Source organism: Sinocyclocheilus rhinocerous, unplaced genomic scaffold (genome assembly GCF_001515625.1).
Source record: "Sinocyclocheilus rhinocerous isolate Xijiao unplaced genomic scaffold, SAMN03320098_v1.1 scaffold1, whole genome shotgun sequence".
Taxonomy (NCBI): Eukaryota; Metazoa; Chordata; class Actinopteri; order Cypriniformes; family Cyprinidae; genus Sinocyclocheilus; species Sinocyclocheilus rhinocerous.
In genome coordinates, this window is record NW_015638974.1 from 874,001 (window position 1) to 892,196 (window position 18,196).

General features: G+C 35.3%; 2 protein-coding genes across 3 annotated transcripts in view; both read right to left on the reverse strand.

The window, feature by feature from the left end:
- LOC107750434 (thrombospondin type-1 domain-containing protein 4-like) overlaps positions 1-452 on the reverse strand; it is a 13,117-nt gene extending 12,665 nt beyond the window's left edge. For both annotated transcript variants that reach the window (XM_016565800.1, XM_016565799.1), the window contains exon 1: positions 200-452. In XM_016565800.1, coding sequence (XP_016421286.1) covers positions 200-349 — 150 coding nt within the window. In that variant the 5' untranslated portion in view covers positions 350-452. The remainder of the gene's footprint in view (positions 1-199) is intronic.
- A 7,147-nt stretch (positions 453-7,599) lies between these two features.
- The window catches only part of LOC107750461 (zinc finger CCHC domain-containing protein 7-like), a 23,602-nt gene continuing 13,005 nt past the window's right edge, over positions 7,600-18,196 (reverse strand). Inside the window, exons 6-8 of the mRNA XM_016565831.1 lie at positions 10,190-10,285; positions 8,617-8,734; positions 7,600-8,523 (exon numbers count right to left, since the gene is read on the reverse strand). Of these exons, the coding sequence (XP_016421317.1) occupies positions 7,943-8,523; positions 8,617-8,734; positions 10,190-10,285 (795 nt within the window). The 3' untranslated portion in view covers positions 7,600-7,942. The remainder of the gene's footprint in view (positions 8,524-8,616; positions 8,735-10,189; positions 10,286-18,196) is intronic.

Sequence of the window (18,196 nt, forward strand, 5' to 3'; positions counted from 1 at the left end):
TTTTTTTTACATTTTTTATTTTTAGACATTTTTACAAGTATACTGCATATTGATGTATACATATTAATGTATTCTAATTAGGTTGCTCTCAAACATACTACTGAAATCTTGTTCTGGGTAAGCATGGTTTGCCTAGAGTCATTTGCATGCATTCCAGTTCTGCCGCCTAGTATCATTTGTCATTCTCTGCGGTTCTTACCTCTCCAGGGCCGCTGCTGGAGTCGTTGTCCCAGGGAACAGGCTCTGTGAGTGGGCACAGGAGGGAGAGCAGGAGGCTCATCCGGAGGAAATGCTGGATGAGTCTCCACTGGTGTCCGCTCCAGGTCGGCAGTTGCATCCCACAAGCCATGAGCAGATAAAGACAGTTAATATGTGTGTAAATGTGTGTGTATGTCTTGTCCTAATAAGAAGTACTGCAGTGGTGCCGTCTCTGAATGGAGATGTGTGTTTGTGTGAGAGAATGAGAGAATGAGAATATTTTAGTGAAAGGGGGTTTCTCTCTTTGGTATTTAAGTGTGTGTGTGTGTGTGTGCGTGTGTCTCTCACCCCCAGACAGCGAGTCATATACACACTGGCACACATCTCCCTCCTCTCCTCTCTCCCCTTTTTTCACTTTCTCTTTTCTCTTTCCACTCACCCCATTTTTTGTTCTTTCATAAGCAGCAAGAATTCCTTCCAAGAAATCTCTCTGTGAGAGAAGCTGTAAAATGCTTAGAATTACAATCACTTTCTGATGGACAGACACAGTCTCTCTGTATTTCTTTCTAACACTCAGAGAGGCTTATTCTGACCTAACCAGAACCAAATCAGGGAATTAGAGCAAACACCTCTTTCTCTCTCTCTCTCTCTAAAACCCACTAAAACAGAAAAACAAATGTAAAACAGGCCCAATCTGTAATGCAGTCCCCAGCCTTCTCTTTGCATACTTGAGTGTGTCTTGTGGTGTGTAATTCTGTAGTAATGAGGGTGTATGTCACACTTGTGTCCAGATGGTGTGTGTGTGTGTTTTTCTATGACCTGCACACCTTCTGGAGGTCAAATGATCTTCACCTCGTCAAACGGTAGAGGAAAGGAGAATATCAAGACATCAGATTTAAAAGGAAAAACAGAAAGAGCATTCAGAACTCCTGCACTGAAACATTTGGTCAGTTTTGTTCACAGAAAATATTTTCACGCACATAAACTACTGGAGCTCAGACAGGAATGTTTCTTGTGGCAGTGGTTTTGTGTTTCTTTATTCCAGGTCAATAATGCAAAGCGACTTACAACTTTTCTTCATTGCAAACACATTAAAATTGTGATTCTATTAGCATGCAAGCCCAGAGCATTACTTTAGCTCTCCAAACAGAGACACATTCTTGGATCATTTAAACTCTATTCACCTGTTTTCACACATGTTCCAATTTATTCAATGTTTCTGGAGAAGTATTCACAAAAATGTCCTCATGAAGCACAGATTTAACCATGTTCTTATTTAGGAGTCCCAATTAAGGACTCAATATAATTCACTCAGGATGCGTCAGTTAACACACACATGCAAAATTGTTCAAATAAAAATCAAATCGCAGGATGAATAAATAGGGATACAGGTGAGTCTTTTTATATATAGTCGTGTATATATATATATATATATATATATACTTAAGTGCATACTGAATGCAATGCAATGTTTTGGAATACTTAAATGCATGTTAATTGCAATTAAATCTTATTATCTCTGTTTATTTTTTGTTATATACATATACAAATCTTGAATCTTACATGAACATGTAGTATAGTTTAAATGTATATTAAATGCAATTAACTGAGTGCTTTTTTGAACCACTTAAGTATGACTTACATCTTCATAATTACTTATAATATGTTTGAAATGTGGTTAAAACAACTGTATATATGTTTTTACCTTGAAAGCGGACTGCTGCTTTACGGCAGCAACAAATGTACGTGTACAGCTATCCACTGTAATTACAACAGAACACAAAACTACATACAGTACAGCTGCTTTCGATTGAAACTTATACGTCATATATTTAAATATGTTTGTAATATTGTGATGATGAAGTTGCAGTTTAGTGCGTATTTTTTAGTGTTTGCTCATCTGAAATACGTCTATAGGACGTTGCCTATCAGATGTCAAATAGACGTTTAGAAGATGTCTTTAAGATGTTTATGATTTAGAAGGAATGTAAAACTGACATCTAATAGACATCTATCAGATGTTTGTACACAGCAGATGCTTTCCAGATGAAGAGATCTTTAACAGACATGTGTGTGCTATCTGGGTAGTTAAAATTATAATTAATAGCCGACTAATAGTGCTTTACTTTGTTAGTCAAGTAATCAAAATATTTGAACTTCTTCAAAGCATGACAAAGGGTTATAAATGTGCTTTATAAATGTGCGACTTAAAATGTGCTTTAAAGTAAAACTTTCAATTTGCCATCACAAGGTGCTCCACTTAAGCTGCCTTTTATTGCATTAATATTATATTACAGTACAGGTGCACATTAAATACAGTTAAGTGCACTTCTTTTTAATGAGGGAAATGTGGATTAATCCGTGCATTTGTTGGGTTTTATGTTCGCTAGACCATTTTGGAGTCATAACAGTCATCTCAAGCCAAAGCTTGGTTTTTATTGAAGATAATCTGATATTGAGTTACAGTAAGTAAGTTTGATACAGAAGATTGAAGTTTTTACAAAAGAAAGTGAAAGAGAGAATGGATTATATACTCAGGATGAAAAAAAAACACTAAAATACACTGAACAAAATTATAAATGCAACACGTTTGTTTTTGCCCCCATTTTTCATGAGCTGAACTCAAAGATCTAAGACTTTTTCTATGTACACAAAAGGCCTATTTCTCTCAAATATTGTTCACAAATCTGATATAGTAAAAAAAACTGAGACTGAGTCTGATTTAAGACCAAGCATAATTTGTCTAAAGTCAAATCATCTTAAGTTAAAAACTCCACTTACTGGCAGTTATTATTTTATTAGATCTGCTTAGACTGAGTGACCACCACTGATGTTGTTAGCCGTTTTCTGCAATGAGAGCTCTCTATGAAAATTAAGTTCTGCCTGGAAGCTACAGTATGAAGCACCGGTTGAGAGGAGGAAGGAGGGTTATAGTGGGGTTTTACACTGATTTACAAGCATAAAATGGACACATTCCCAATCCGCACACTGTCGACTACACACCTGTTGCAGTGCAGTGATTTAGATGACGTGCATCCGTACATGTTTATGATTGTGGATAGTGTGTTACATGGTTAATAGTCACATTTGCTTATCTTTCTGGATGGTAAACAGAGAGAAATGCATTCCGCGACTGCTTGGAGGAAATATCCAAGTCACAATAAAAATGCAGACAAGGCTCTGACAGCCTTCGCAGACAGTTCTTTAAGACACAGAAACAGATAGCTGGAAACTCGACAGAGACTCATCCAAAAGTACATGGATTTGGAGAGGAATGTCAGTACTAAGCATACTTAATAACAGCTCTGAGCCCTGCATTCTACATGCCCGCTGTGGATTAGTATGGACAGTAAATAACATAATAACAGTGGATGTCTCCCAAGTGTACTAAATCAAACAACCCGAATCTAAAGGTGGAATGATTCTGTTGAGAGGATGCAGTTGCAAAATACAAACACAGCACTGTCAATAGAGAGAGCAGGGGAACACCTACAAGTGAATTTCCATGACTTTTTAGAAAGATTTAAATTAATTATATTAGTGTCCAAACATCTCCAATAAGACCCTGAACAGACAGACGAGACTGATGGTATCTCACTGGCTTGAGGGCGAGATTTACTCTACACAAGCACTCACAAAGAGCAAGGTCTAGCCAATGAAATACTTGAGAGAGGAGCAGAAAAAAAAAAAAACTGTATTTCCATGATATATTCAGGCATGGAAATCAAAACTGTAATATGTTATTTTCAGGTTTTCCATGGCCGTGGGAACCCTGTAACTCAGTCTCGTTCCCACTGTACAAATATTCATATTTCCCTAGTATGCAAAATGCAGTGTCAAACACTAGAAGGATGTGGAGTATGCAGTATTTATAGAAAGAAATATCTGGATAACCTAATAGTTCACTCAAAAATGTAAATTTGCTGAAATGATGAGTTTGTTTCTTCATCAGGACAGATTTGGAGAAAAGTAGCATTCCATCACTTGCTCGCCAATGGATCCTCTGCAGTGAATGGGTGCCGTCAGAATGAGTCCAAACAGCTGATAAAAACATCACAGTAATCCACAAGTAATCCACACCACTCCAGTCCATCAATTAATGTCTTGTGAAGAGAAAAGGTGCGTGTTTGTAAGAAACAGATGAATTATTAAGATGTTTTTAACTTCAAACCATTGCCCGTTTTTTTATCAGCTGTTTGGAGTCTCATTCTGACGGTACCCATTCACTGCAGAGGATCCATTGGTGAGCAAGTGATGTAAGAAATTTCTCAAAATCTGTTACCATGAAGAAACAAACTCAACTACATCTTGGATGACATGAGGGTGAGTACATTTTCAGCAAATTTTCATGTTTGGTTGAAGTGTGCAGCCACAGCAGCAAAATGCAAAGAACTGAGTTCAGTTTTCTTTTGCATGTGCTATAGACACTATGAAAGTTGTTCCTAATGGTTAAATAACACCTGAGTAAATTATTTTTGCTGTTATTAGTACATCGCTTGTCAAAGACCTTGTACTGACACAAGCTGATAAAATTTTTTTTAAAAATCCCAAAAAATTCAACTTAATGCTAACCAGATCACACACAAACTTGACTAGACGTCTTATTTCACTTGGGTGCATTAAAAACCAAGGCCTTCGTTTTATATGTATTTCTTTACTAGGCAGTGAAAACATAAAATGTTGACATGATCAGTGTGATTTAAGACTTTAATGCAAGTGCAGTAACACTAGAGACAAAACTAGAGAAGTGTTGTTGTTAACTAAAACTATTAAAAATGGTTTGTGATAATTGAAATAAAATATTAGATGAAAAATACAAAAACTACTAAAATTTATATTAAATAATTTTATTCTTAAAATCTATTAAAAAGTAATAAAAATGGCTAAAAATAACAAATAAAAAATTACTCAAACTTAAACTAAAATTAAAATGCATACTGAAATAAAAATAATACAAGCTCATTCAAAACATCAATGAATACTATAATAATAATAATATATAAATAATACTAAAATAACACTGCTACAGAAATGTTTGAGGATATCAATTACATTTTCAGTTCAAACCAAAACTTTTTTTTTTCTTTTTAAATCATATTCCATCTCTGTCATGGTTTCCATAAACTTGGCCATGCTCAGCATCGAGTGACATTTTCTGGCAAGCAATCAGCACATATGCAGAGTCCATAAAAAAGTACCGTAAAAAACTCTAAACATCTATTTTAACCACAAACTCTTCCCATTTTTCATTATTTTATTACTTTCATGGGTTTAAAGCTATATTCATAGCTATATTTATATGCTTTTGTAGCCTTTGGCCATTTATATATATATAGCTTTTATTAAGCCCTAGTTGGTCTGCACTGAGAACTGGACTAATGAAAAAGACATGTCACATACAGAAATGGACCACAGTGGTGGAGGCGAGATTCAGATCTGCAGGCAAATTTAGTTTCAAGAGGAAGGAGTTCTTACTATCTTGACCTAAAACAGATTTTACGGGCAAATACTGTCCTTGAAAGTAAAATGGTGATGAGCATGGTTTAATTACACTTAAGTGAATGACTGTGAATGTTTTGAGGGCTGTATGTTGAGTCAAAGTGCTGGGAATGTGTTGTGGCCAACTATGCCAGTAAAAAGCCTGAGTAATCACTTCTAAAGAATTAGTCAGAATAAATCAGTGTGAGTGAGCTTGTGTGACTCCGTTTCAATAGTGACTATATGTTTCTTCACTCACATCGTACTGTATCTCTCTTACACATCTCAGCCAAGCCTCGGGGGACTCTTGAGTTTACAAACTGTCTGCAAATCTTCAGGAAAAAAAATCAGATATTTCTTTCTGCATGTAAGCTGGACTGCCATGTTTGGTGTTGGATTTATATTTGGCTTAAGAAATCATCTCTCCTCTTTTACTGTTGAAAAACTTTTCAGGCAATAAAAGCCCGATGGCACACACTTTCACATAAATGTCCACACACACACACGGTCCTGCAGAGCAGAACAACATTACACGCATTCACAGAACAATTGAACAAATCTGGACTCTTCTGGAGCTCAAATATTGTTCTTAGCAAAAACACAACCCATGAAAGCGAAAAAGAGGAATTGCATGGAATAATAAGAAGGAATGTGGGATCTTAAAAAGTGAAAAATAGGGAAAGTGAAGGAAATGGCACTGGTTTAACCACTTAACCAGCTGTTTGCTGCCTGTCATTACTTTAAAGCTGAACAGCCCTAAACAACACCTGGAGCTCAAGAAGATAATCACGGGAGAGAGGTGAAAGGTGGAGCACATATTTTTTGTCTGAAAGTAAGATTTCAGTTCAACAGACAGATTTTTTAAATAAAGGAAATCACAGCCACACAGATCAAGAGCATGGTTGCGAGTCCAATAAACAATAAGCTCATTTTGAATAACTTTACATAATATTGCCATTTCCTATTTTGCAGGGCTGACAACTTTTGAGTTCAAGTTGGAGTGAAAATGTTTATTATATATATATATATATATATATATATTATTTTTAATACTATAAATATACGTATATCATAAAATTATGTAAAATAACTGCCGCAGTGCTGCAAAACTATTAGCTTTTTACCACAACAAGAATAGCAATGTACAGTGAGAGAATTTCAAGATTTACTAGTCATTACTTTTATAAATAATTGCAACCGCATTTAAACAATATTTTGACACGAAAATTCTAATATTTTTCTATTAATCTATTAGTCTGCATTTACATTGCTTGAACATCTATTTTGAGAAATTATATTTTTCTCCCATTCGAAAATGAATCCCGCATCGTTGTGTCGACTCGTGAGAGCGTGAGAAAAGTGATGTCAAAAGCAGCCCTGATTTTGATCCACCAACAATAACAGTTCTAAACGAAGTCAACGCAGAACTTACTCGTTCAGCATCTCTGAGCAAAAGACCATAGTGTTATTTCGTTTCTGAATGAATCGGTGTTGTTTGAGGAATTGGTTGAGCGAATGATTGAAAGACTTACTGATTAAGACACTTGTCGCCACCTACTGGTGTATCAATGTAATGCACATCCTGTTTGGAAAGCAAAAATATACAAGCACAGAATGTGTATATTTCATTTTAGAAAAAACTGCAGAAATAATGACTGCTTTTAAACAGGTTTCCACTTTGGCCATTGGTTGGCCAAACAGATAGCCCCGCCCCCAAACTCAACCATTGGTTGTACTGGTGGGATTCTTAAAAAAAATACCAGAGGACAGGGTTTTGATGGTGCTACAGTCATGCTTTTCAGAAGATTAAGGCATATTAAGCCTGCATTTTACCTTAAAATAAAATTGAATATTCATTAAAAAAGATGTTAATACAAAAGATCTCAAACAGATTATCAATACAAACAGACTTTAATTTAATCATGATGTTACAGAAGTCAGCATGTACATAAAACTCTATACACTCGTCATGAACAAGCAGGACACCTGCTTTTAAAATATCTGATGTTTGCTAAAAGTATTACATTTCCCCCCCAAAAAAATTATGCACTTTTTATTGTCAATTTAATATATGAATATCATCATATAATGCAGTCAAGCACTGAGCAGTTTACTGAATTTGGGCGAGAGGTCTGATTTGGACAACCCTAAAAAGCCCTAATACTGTACACAAAAGCATGTGAATGGAGGAAGATGGGCCAAAACCAACCACCAGCAGACGGAGAATCACCTGACGTCCCATTCACACTATTTGCCTTTTTTATCTTCATACCTTTCTTTGTTTAATCAGAAAGAGGTTTTCATCGGACGGATACGCGGAAGAACCTTTTGTAGCTTTTTTTTGTCTCTTTCTCCATTTCCTCTCCTTCTTTTTCGATATTTTATCCGGTTTCTTTTTATTGCTCTTTTCCAGTGCAAAGGGCTTATTCAGCGTCACATTGGCTTTGCGAGGTGATGAAAAAACTCTTGTCGTGTGAGGGCTCTTTTCACAGCCTCTAGGAAAGTCTGCGTCTTCATCTAAAACTATACCTTCAGATCGTGTTTTCTTTTTGGCTTCCTTCTGGCTTTGCTTTTGTGGTTTAAACCTGCTCTGAGGCGTGTGTTTGCCGTGGTTTCCTGGTGTTTGTGAGCTCTGCTTGAAATTCAAGTGTGTGTTCTGTTTGTGCGCTTGTGGATGGTGTTTGGGTGTGTGTGCGATGCGTCTCTTCGGCGTGAGCTGGTTGTTGGTGTGAGTGTTGTGTGCGTATGGAGACTGTTTTTGGCTGATTTTTTGTTTCTTTCTGGGCGGTTGGGGGGTATTTGTAACGAAAGCTCCATCAGGTGAAATCAATCCGGCTTCCTGAAGTTCTGTAAGAGACACACGTCATTAAATCTTTAGGTCTCAATCTTTAGATCAGCCTTTATCAATTCAACTTATCAGAAAGAATCTATCTAACAAACCTTTGGCCTGCTTTTTAAGTCGATGATTCCGGCAATTCATGTCCTTCTTTGTGTCATAATAGGAAATAAATGGCAGGGTGGGATACGTCCCGTTATACATTCTCCTCTCAGTGCATTCCTGCAGAAAACACACACTTTAATCTCATATCATGGTACAGAAATATTGTGAAATATTACAATTTAAAATAACTGTTTTCTATTTGAATATATTTTAAAATGTCATTTATTCCTGTGATGAATTTTCAGCATCATTACTCCAGGCTTCAGTGTCACATGATCCTTCAGAAATCATTCTAATATGCTGATTTGCTGCTCAAGAAAAATTGTTAGTATTATCATCATTAGGGCCCTATGATTTCCCCGATGCGGAAAATGCGGATGGAATCGCAGAATCCAGTCATAAAGATGGAATTTACTGTATAACGCGGAATGTCATGGAATTTTTCCAAATTTTGGATGGATTAATGAAAACACACACAGTCACTTCATGAGCATTTTACCGTTTCTTTTAAGAAAATCTATTGTCATATCATATACAAACAGAAACTTAAAGGTCTTCACGGCAACCCGTCAAAATAAAAGTTTGGTTTAACTTGAAAAAACTGTGACAGAAAATATTACTTAATGTAACGATAGTACTACTACTACTAATAAAATTATTATTAAAACATCATTTTTAAGGAATATTTACCAGAAAAATGTAAATGCACAACACAATATTTCTGTGAAAAAAAAAGAAATAAAATAATAATAAATTATTTTTTTTATAAAATAAATTATTTAGAGATGCTTTTAATTACCACTAAAATGGAATCCAGAAAATTAATGGAAAACAGAATTTGGTAAAAATACAACTAAATTTGAGATTTAAAATTTTTTTTTAAATAAAACGTAATAATTAAGTAAATAATTCACAGGGCCTTAAAAATGCATAAAAAAAAAAAACTTTTAATAAATTACTGTTAAGTTGTGCAAGTTTCATGATTTCAATTAATTAGACATGCTTTTTGATGAATAAAATGTAATTTAACCATTAAAACAGAGTCTAGAAAAGTCTGGAAAAACAGAATTTGAAAAAATAAATAAAACTGAATTTGGGAAAAATAAAAACTGATTTCATAGGGCCCTACATTATCACTGTTGAAAACAGTTACTTCATATTTTTGTGGAAACCATGATACAATTTTTTCTCTTTGTTTTTTGATAAATAGATTGTTCAAAAGAACAGCTTTTGTTTTTAAATAGATTTTTTTTTTTCATTTTCAAGCATCCTTGCTGAATAGAAGTATACAAAGCTATATAAAAAAATCCTGACCTCAACCTAGTGTATACAGCTGTACTTTATTTAGCATATTGTGTATGAATATAGATTAATGGTAAAAACGGTTTTCAGTATAACAAATAGAGCAGTTTGAAGTAACAAGGACCAACACAGCGGTCAATGAGGGGTTCTGATTTGTGTGTGTGTGTTTAGAAATGTGGTATTTAAAATATTTTGCTGAGTGGTTGTTGCGGTTGTTATTTATTGCAGAAAGCAACCAGCAATCAGCATAGATGAGGCTGATCCATTTACATGGCCGAAGTGTCCTTTCTTAGAGCAGTTGTAGCAGTAGGCAGGTTTCCTGCAGGAATTTGGATCACTGGGCTTGCGGAGGGGTCCATTAGTGGTCTACAGAGAAACAACAAGATACAGAGTTAGAAGCAGAAGGAGACTGAACACAAAAATCTTCAGAATGAGAGTTTGACTGCCACCTTTGAGCAAAATGCATAAAAAACATTAAATCTTATATTTGAAGTCTATAAGAAAAATAGTGAGCAGTGCCTTCATTAACACTCAGTACTGTACAATTTCAACAGTGGTTCTTAACCTTATTGACCCCAAGGCCCCCTGATTGTCACAATGATACTTAAAGGCCCCCAGTCCCATTTACACTTTGAAAACTTACTTTAATCTACAGACATGCCAGTTTTTTTTAAAAATTTTTTTTATAAATTTAAAATAGATTTAATTTTCAGGATTTAAATATTTTTAGGAACTGGAAGTTCTTCAGCGATCCCATTTTTTAACCAATGAATTTACATTACTCTTCCAGTAATCCATGATTTACTAATAAGGATTTTTACAAATATTTTTACTCACAATAAAATATTTTACAGATAAAAAATATAAGTTCATTACAAAAATGCCCATTATGTTAGACTTCATTAATTAATTCACATGACTTTTCCTGGTATAGAAAACGCACTTTTAATTTGAGGTTTCCTTGTATATCCAGTGGGAACCCCAGTTCTTCAAAGAAAAAAGGGGATCAATTAAAAAATATCTTGAGTTTTTTGTTGTTTTAGCTTATTCTAAGCCCTCGAGGGCCCCTTGAAAGTTCCCTGAGGAGCTCTAGTGGGCCCCGGTCCCCTGGTTGAGAACCACTTGTTTAAAGGGATAATTGACCTAAGAATGAACGTTCTGTTATTATTTACTCCCAGTTTTTATCCTCTGTGGACCACAAAAAGAGAAGTTTAGTAGAATGTTGCTCTTTTCCAACAATGGACCATTTTTATGATGCTTTAATATGCATTTTTCACAGTCGCTGGTCACTTCAGGCTTTCATAGTGTGAAAAAGAGCAGCTTCGACATTCTACTAAACATCTTGTAGCAGGCTATACTCGTAACAGTAAAGGTTGATGTGCCCATTTGTATCAGAAGCATCTACTGTGTGACAAGTTAAAGCAGTAAGGTCAAGAAACCTCCAATTAGGGTGACATGAAATCAGCCGCAACCAGTACCAGAAGACTCTCTAAACACACACAAGAATACAACTCTGCTCATGTCAGGTGTGTGACTGCACCTCGGCCCCTCAGCTGCGCCCTTTGTGAGCGCGTATGTCAGCCGACTACCTGCGTTATATTACTCGACTTCACTCAATTCCTTTCACTCTGTTCTGTTATTATAAACCTCCCTTACATTTCCCATCTCGCTAGTGAATGATGAACACATTCACACTCTCTTTCTCCCATCATCCACTCTGTCTCCTCCTCCCACAGACTTTCTCGCAGACATTCATATAATCTGTATTTTTTTCTTTTCTTTGAGGTGATATAAGGGAGTGATTACCGAGGGTATCAATAAATCCCAGTAATGCGCTGGTGATAAGGCCGCCTTTGGAGTGTGTGTGTGTGACTGTGTGTATGTGTGTGTTTCTCCATCTGGTCCCGAGGAGCCTAAAGGCGTTTCACGCTCCATCGCCCTCCGTAAATACAGCACGATAAAGAGGATAAGCCGACTGGTGCGAACGTGTTTGCGTGTGTGTGTGTGTACTTGGGCCACTAAGCAACCACCTAGAAACCACCTAGCAACTCGGGAATTTATTTATGTAATTTATCGGATGTATTTATTGGCAAATTGTTGGTTTTAGTTTTAATTTTTATTCCACATAGCAATTTCAGTTCTTTTGATTCATAGTACAATTCCTATAACCTATTTAGTAGCCCTTTTCCAGTTAAAGAAAGAAAGAAAGAAAGAAAGAAAATACCATTGTTTGGTTATATATGTTTTTTCTTTTTCATTAAAAAAGTAGAACTATAAGAAGAACAACAACAAAAAAATCTGAATTTTCAGAATGTACACTACTTTACAAAATTTTGGTTCAGTAAAAAAGAAAAAAAAAAGAAAAAATTAATTAATGCGTTTATTCAGCAAGTATTCATTAAACTGATCAAAAGTGACCGTAAAAACATTTATACTGCTACAATTTCAAATAAATGCTGTTTTTAAACTTTCTATTCATCAAGAATCCTGAAAAAATGCATTCCCACATAAATATTAAGCAGCACAGCTGTTTTCAACATTGATCATCATCAGAAATGTTTCTTGAGCAGCAAATCAGCATATTAGAATGATTTCTGAAGATCATGTGACACTGAAGACAATCAGAGGAATACATTAAAATTACATTTAAAAAATATGCTAAAACAGAACAAAGTTGCTTTAAATTGTAATCAATACTATTCCACAATATTACTGTTTGCGCTGGTGATAAGGCCGCCTTTGGAGTGTGTGTGTGTGACTGTGTGTATGTGTGTGTTTCTCCATCTGGTCCCGAGGAGCCTAAAGGCGTTTCACGCTCCATCGCCCTCCGTAAATACAGCACGATAAAGAGGATAAGCCGACTGGTGCGAACGTGTTTGCGTGTGTGTGTGTGTGGCCGAGAACTACACACATATTGTCTTTTAATGTCTCCTCAAGGGGCGTCGAGACATACACACACTCATATACGCGCATTTTCAATAAGCCGGGACACACACCACGTCATATTTTAAACATATCTTCTTCCGTTCCACACGCTCTCTCTCTTTCTTTCTGTCCGTTTTCCGCTTGAGTGGTTAAAGGGTGGAGGGGTGAATGCTATTAGAACCGTTGGTCATTATCAGCTCAGCGCTGGAGACTGCTCCATCTCCATCACAAAGACACCACCAGTTCCCCCCCATCAGAGGAATACATTAAAATTACATTTAAAAAATATGCTAAAACAGAACAAAGTTGCTTTAAATTGTAATCAATACTATTCCACAATATTACTGTTTTGATCAAATGAATGCACTATATGTGACCCTGGACCACAAAACCAGTCTTAAGTGTCAATTTTTCAAAATTGAGATTTATACATCATCTGAAAGCTGAACAAATAAGCTTTCCATTGATGTATGGTTTGTTAGGATAAGACAATATTTGGCCGAGATACAACTATTTGAAAATCTGGAATCTGAGGGTGCAAAAAAATCTAAATATGAGAAAATCACCTTTAAACTTATAATGCATATTACTAATCAAAAATTAAGTTTTAATATATTTACAGTAGGAAATTTACAAAATATCTTCATGGAACATGATCTTTACTTAATATCCTAATGATTTTTGGCATAAAAGAAAAATCAATCATTTTGACCCATACAATATATTTTTGGCTATTGCTACAAATATACCCCAGCGACTTGAGACTGCTTTTGTGCTCCAGGGTCACATATGTGAGAATAAAGATACTTCTTTCAAAAACATTTTAAAAAATCTTACCGACCCCAAACTTTTGAATAGTAGTGTATCTTTTTTTGCTGCCATATTAACAATCACTCAATAATTAGATTCATTTAAATGTTAGAAGTCTTAAGCAAACATAACAGTACACAGTTCTCTATCATTTTGAGTTGGGCAAGACAAAAATAATGACTTGTGGTTCAGTGAGTCACAATCAACTCCGACTGATTCAGTGAATCGTTGATGAAATCCAGCATCTTTACGACTGATTCATTAAAACGAATCAGCTCATATGAGTCATTTGTTTGCAATATGGACCATACTGGTTGCAGCGTTTGATTGTTTTTATGAGTAGCCAGTGAGAACAACTTAAAAGAAAGACGTAGATTTCTTATTTTTGTATTATTTTGCAGTTTCTCTCCCATCACTATCAATTCAGACTGAAACTACAATGAAGCGAAAACGTATTTTTCCTGTAGACTCAGGACATGCTGTCTGAGTATTTTAGTATGATGTTCCATCCACATCTGTGGAAGAAAGCAGACGTTTAAGAACAGTTAAGAGAAGATCCGGTTCTCCATTCCCAATCCAACTAGATATCAATGTGCTAAAAACCACTGACAACCACTAATTCTAGCCATCACATACTGTAACAACTGCAGCGCTCATATTTTCCTCAGAAAATGTAAAATTTCTTCATTGTGCCTCCATTAATTTACAAAAACAGCTCTGCTTTTAAACTTCCATTTCTCTACCCATGTTTCTAATGCTCACTTCTCACTACTTCTGAATCTTTCTGTTGTTCATTCATCTCTTTGTCCTTTAACCTGTCTCTTTCTTCCTTTCTACTGTACCTTCACCCGTCTATCCATCTATTTTTCTTTCTCATTCCTGTTGATATCTCATGCAAATTGGTGTGTAAGAAGACCCTCCATCCATCACACATACGCTGTGCCCCCCTCCCTGACCTTGAGCTCCTGTTATCACGCTCATGCTCGAATGTGGCGGAAAAGGGAGAAAGACTGACAGGGGGAACAAAAAAAAGACGACAGGGCGACCCCTCCTTCATCCAATCCTCTGTGCATAAGAGCTGCTCTGTGGCACTATTAATTACCTCTCTTTAGTGTGTGTGTATCACCTCTATCTGAAAGGATTATCGGGGCAGAGGGTGGCCTCTGATATGTTTGTGTTTCAGGGCCAAGAGTCACACAGCATATTCACACACACACACACACACACACACGCACGCACACACACGCACACACACGCACACGCACGCACACACACGCGACCTTGTGCAAAACTACATTCGTAGACACAAATATCTGTACATTGCACCATCATTTTCAGTAAAAAAAAAAAAAAAAAAGTAAACCAAAGTTATGACATAAAATTTTGGATGTTTTAAAAATCTGAAATGTATCCTATTTTCTTGTTCAAATAGATTTTCAGTTAAAGTGAATCTTGTTTGTAGCTTCAAAACATGTCTTACAGCGACCCTAACTACTACCTTATTATTTGGTTGGGTAGCATGTAATTTCAAGCAGTGACAAGTTGTATTGTCCAGTGTGACATGCAATATTTCTTTTTAAATAAGTATACTTTATATTAATCGAGACACTGCAAAAAAAATTTTTTTTTACAGTAAAAATCTATTAATTGGTTAACTGAAGAATACCTTAAAGGGATAGTTCACCCAAAAATGAAAATGTGATGTTTATCTGCTTACCCCCAGGGCATCCAAAATGTAGGTGACTTTGTTTCTTCAGTAGAACCTTCTTAAGACACTAAACGATCGGTCTGTGCAAGAAACTGAACAGTATTTATATCGTTTTTTACCTCTGATCCACCGAAATGTCCAACTGTCCTGAGCGCGTTCACAACATCCGGCACATGACGTCAAATAAATACGGTCGGGCAAAAAACGGTTCGAGTTAAAAATCTTTGTTTGTGTTCTACTGAAGAAACAAAGTCACCTTGGATGCCCTGGGGGTAAGCAGATAAACATTAAATTTTCATTTTTGGGTGAACTATCCCTTTAATATATACCATATATGAGAATTTGTAAATGGTTTAACAAAATATGTAATTTTATTGTAAAATACTGTCAAATTTGTGATTTTTACAAGTAAAACAAATTAATGACCGTATAATTTACTGTCAAACATTCCCCGTATAAGTCCCTATGTTACACATAAAATATGAATATATTTTATTTAAATATTATTTTTTTTAATTAGTGATGTACATTAGTACATCATTTTCAGTTTACATTTAGTTGTAAAATATACAGACACTAATAAGCCAACTCATAATACCTGAAACATTTTTACTGTAAATTTAAGACATTTTGTTACAAGGAATATCTGATAGAGTGTAAGAATATTTGTGCTTTTTGTTTTTGATGTTAAACATTTTTTAGAGAAAGCAATGAAAAATTGTGAAAAATGTGGCAAATAGTGGGGTCCAAAATCAGAGAGCAAATCAAATTGGTTATTTTGGTCAAGGAAAAGCATTTAGTACAATATTCATGTGAGTTAATTGATTTGTTTACCCATTTTCGGGGTTAACTGAGCATTTATCTTACTCTAGTCTATCAACAAGAAACCAACACTAAATGTATTTATTTAAACCAACTACAACTACAAAACAGCCATTGAAGCTGACTTACGGACCAGTTACAATCACAACAGATGGGTATTACTGCAATGAGTAATACGCCAATCCTAGTGCTATGAAGGCACTCTTACATGACTTTTCGTCTGTTTCTCTCCGTTCACGTTCACACCATGCTTCACATCTTCTATGAGAACATAATGTTTTCAAGGGAGGCTAAAGAGACACTGCCTCTCTCTGAAAGCTCATCTGCTGGTGTTGCTGTTGGACCGTGTTAATTAACAAAGATGAGTGCTTTACACAGTATTTCTTCTCATATTTCGTAATATTTATCATTTTATTACTGTACTGTTGATTATTTTCTCATCTAATGTTTCGAAGGGAAACCGCCACCCTTCCCTCCTCAAAGAAAACAGACCTCGTGCTCACACAATCACACGTATAAGCAAATAAAACACACACATTTACACACACACACACACACACTGCATCCTGGCCACAGTGCTTCACACCTTGGCTACAGGCGGACACAAACTTAATCCTTAAACCCACATCAAATTCAAACTGTTTCCAGTGTAATCACAATTCAAACATGCACACACACAGTGTAAACCGTCTTTGTGTGCTTGGTGGATTAGGGAGAGGTGGCAGATTTGGGGAGATTTTGCATACGTAATAGAAAACCCCCCAGAAAGACAGGAAAGGGGTGGGGTAACGAGAAATCATGTCAAGACATTCACCATTTTCAACCAGGCATGAATTCAATATAAGATGTTCCATCAAAATGACATCACTCATTAGACAATTAATAAAGATTATGGATTAAGAAACCATAAATGACCTATAATATGTCTCTTTAGAGAGAGAGAGAGAGAGAGAGAGATAGAGAGGTGGGAAGCTGAACGCAATTTTCTGGATGAAGAGGGATCCAGAACATCCTGAACTCCCATTCACTTCACAATCTGATAAGTTTCCATTAAAATCAAGTGTAATAATATATATTAGTGCTGTCAAATGATTAATCACATCCAAAATAATTGTTTTTGTTTACATAATATATGTGCGTGTACTGTGTATATATATATTATGCATATATAAATACACACACATGCATGTATACATTTAAGAAAAAAATGTTTTGTTTATATATAAAAAAATTTTTTCCTTTCCAGTGGAAAAATGTTCTTTGGATTATTAAAATACACTAAGAAAAACATTGCTATTTTAACAACGGTTCACTGAAAGGTTCTTTGGGAAACTCAAAATGGTTCTTTTATGGCATCGCTGTGAAACCCTTTTTTTACTAGTTACATTTTCACTTTCCAGTCTGATGAACAGAAAAAGCTCATCTAACAGCTGGAATGAAATAATTAGTTTATAAACAAAGCCCTACCAATGTTTTCTGCTTAAATGAATACCTGAGTTTCAAAGCACGACATACGACTCAGAAGAAACAAGACATAACAAGAAAGAAAAAATATTTGCTTAAGGCCACACAAAGAGATAAATGAACGGTATGAGAAAGTGAAAACATCACAATACTGCTACAAGCCCCAAACAACAAACATCCACTAAAGCATGTTGAAGTTTTCTCCCCAGGTGGTGACACCACACAACCTATGAATCAGTTCATCAACAGAAAAAAACAATATGCAAATAAAATTTAAAAAAATTAAAAATTAAATATTTATATAAACATTCGTTAGAAAAAAAATATTCAGCAAGGATGCATTAAATTGATCAAAAAGTGTCATTAAAGACTAAATTATTACAAATTACTTATATTTAAAAAATGCTGATCTTTTAAAATTTCTATTATATTCATTAAAAAGAATCTTGAAAAAATATATCATGTCTCAATGTATTAATATATATATATATATATATATATATATACAGTGGGTACGGAAAGTATTCAGACCCCCTTAAATTTTTCAC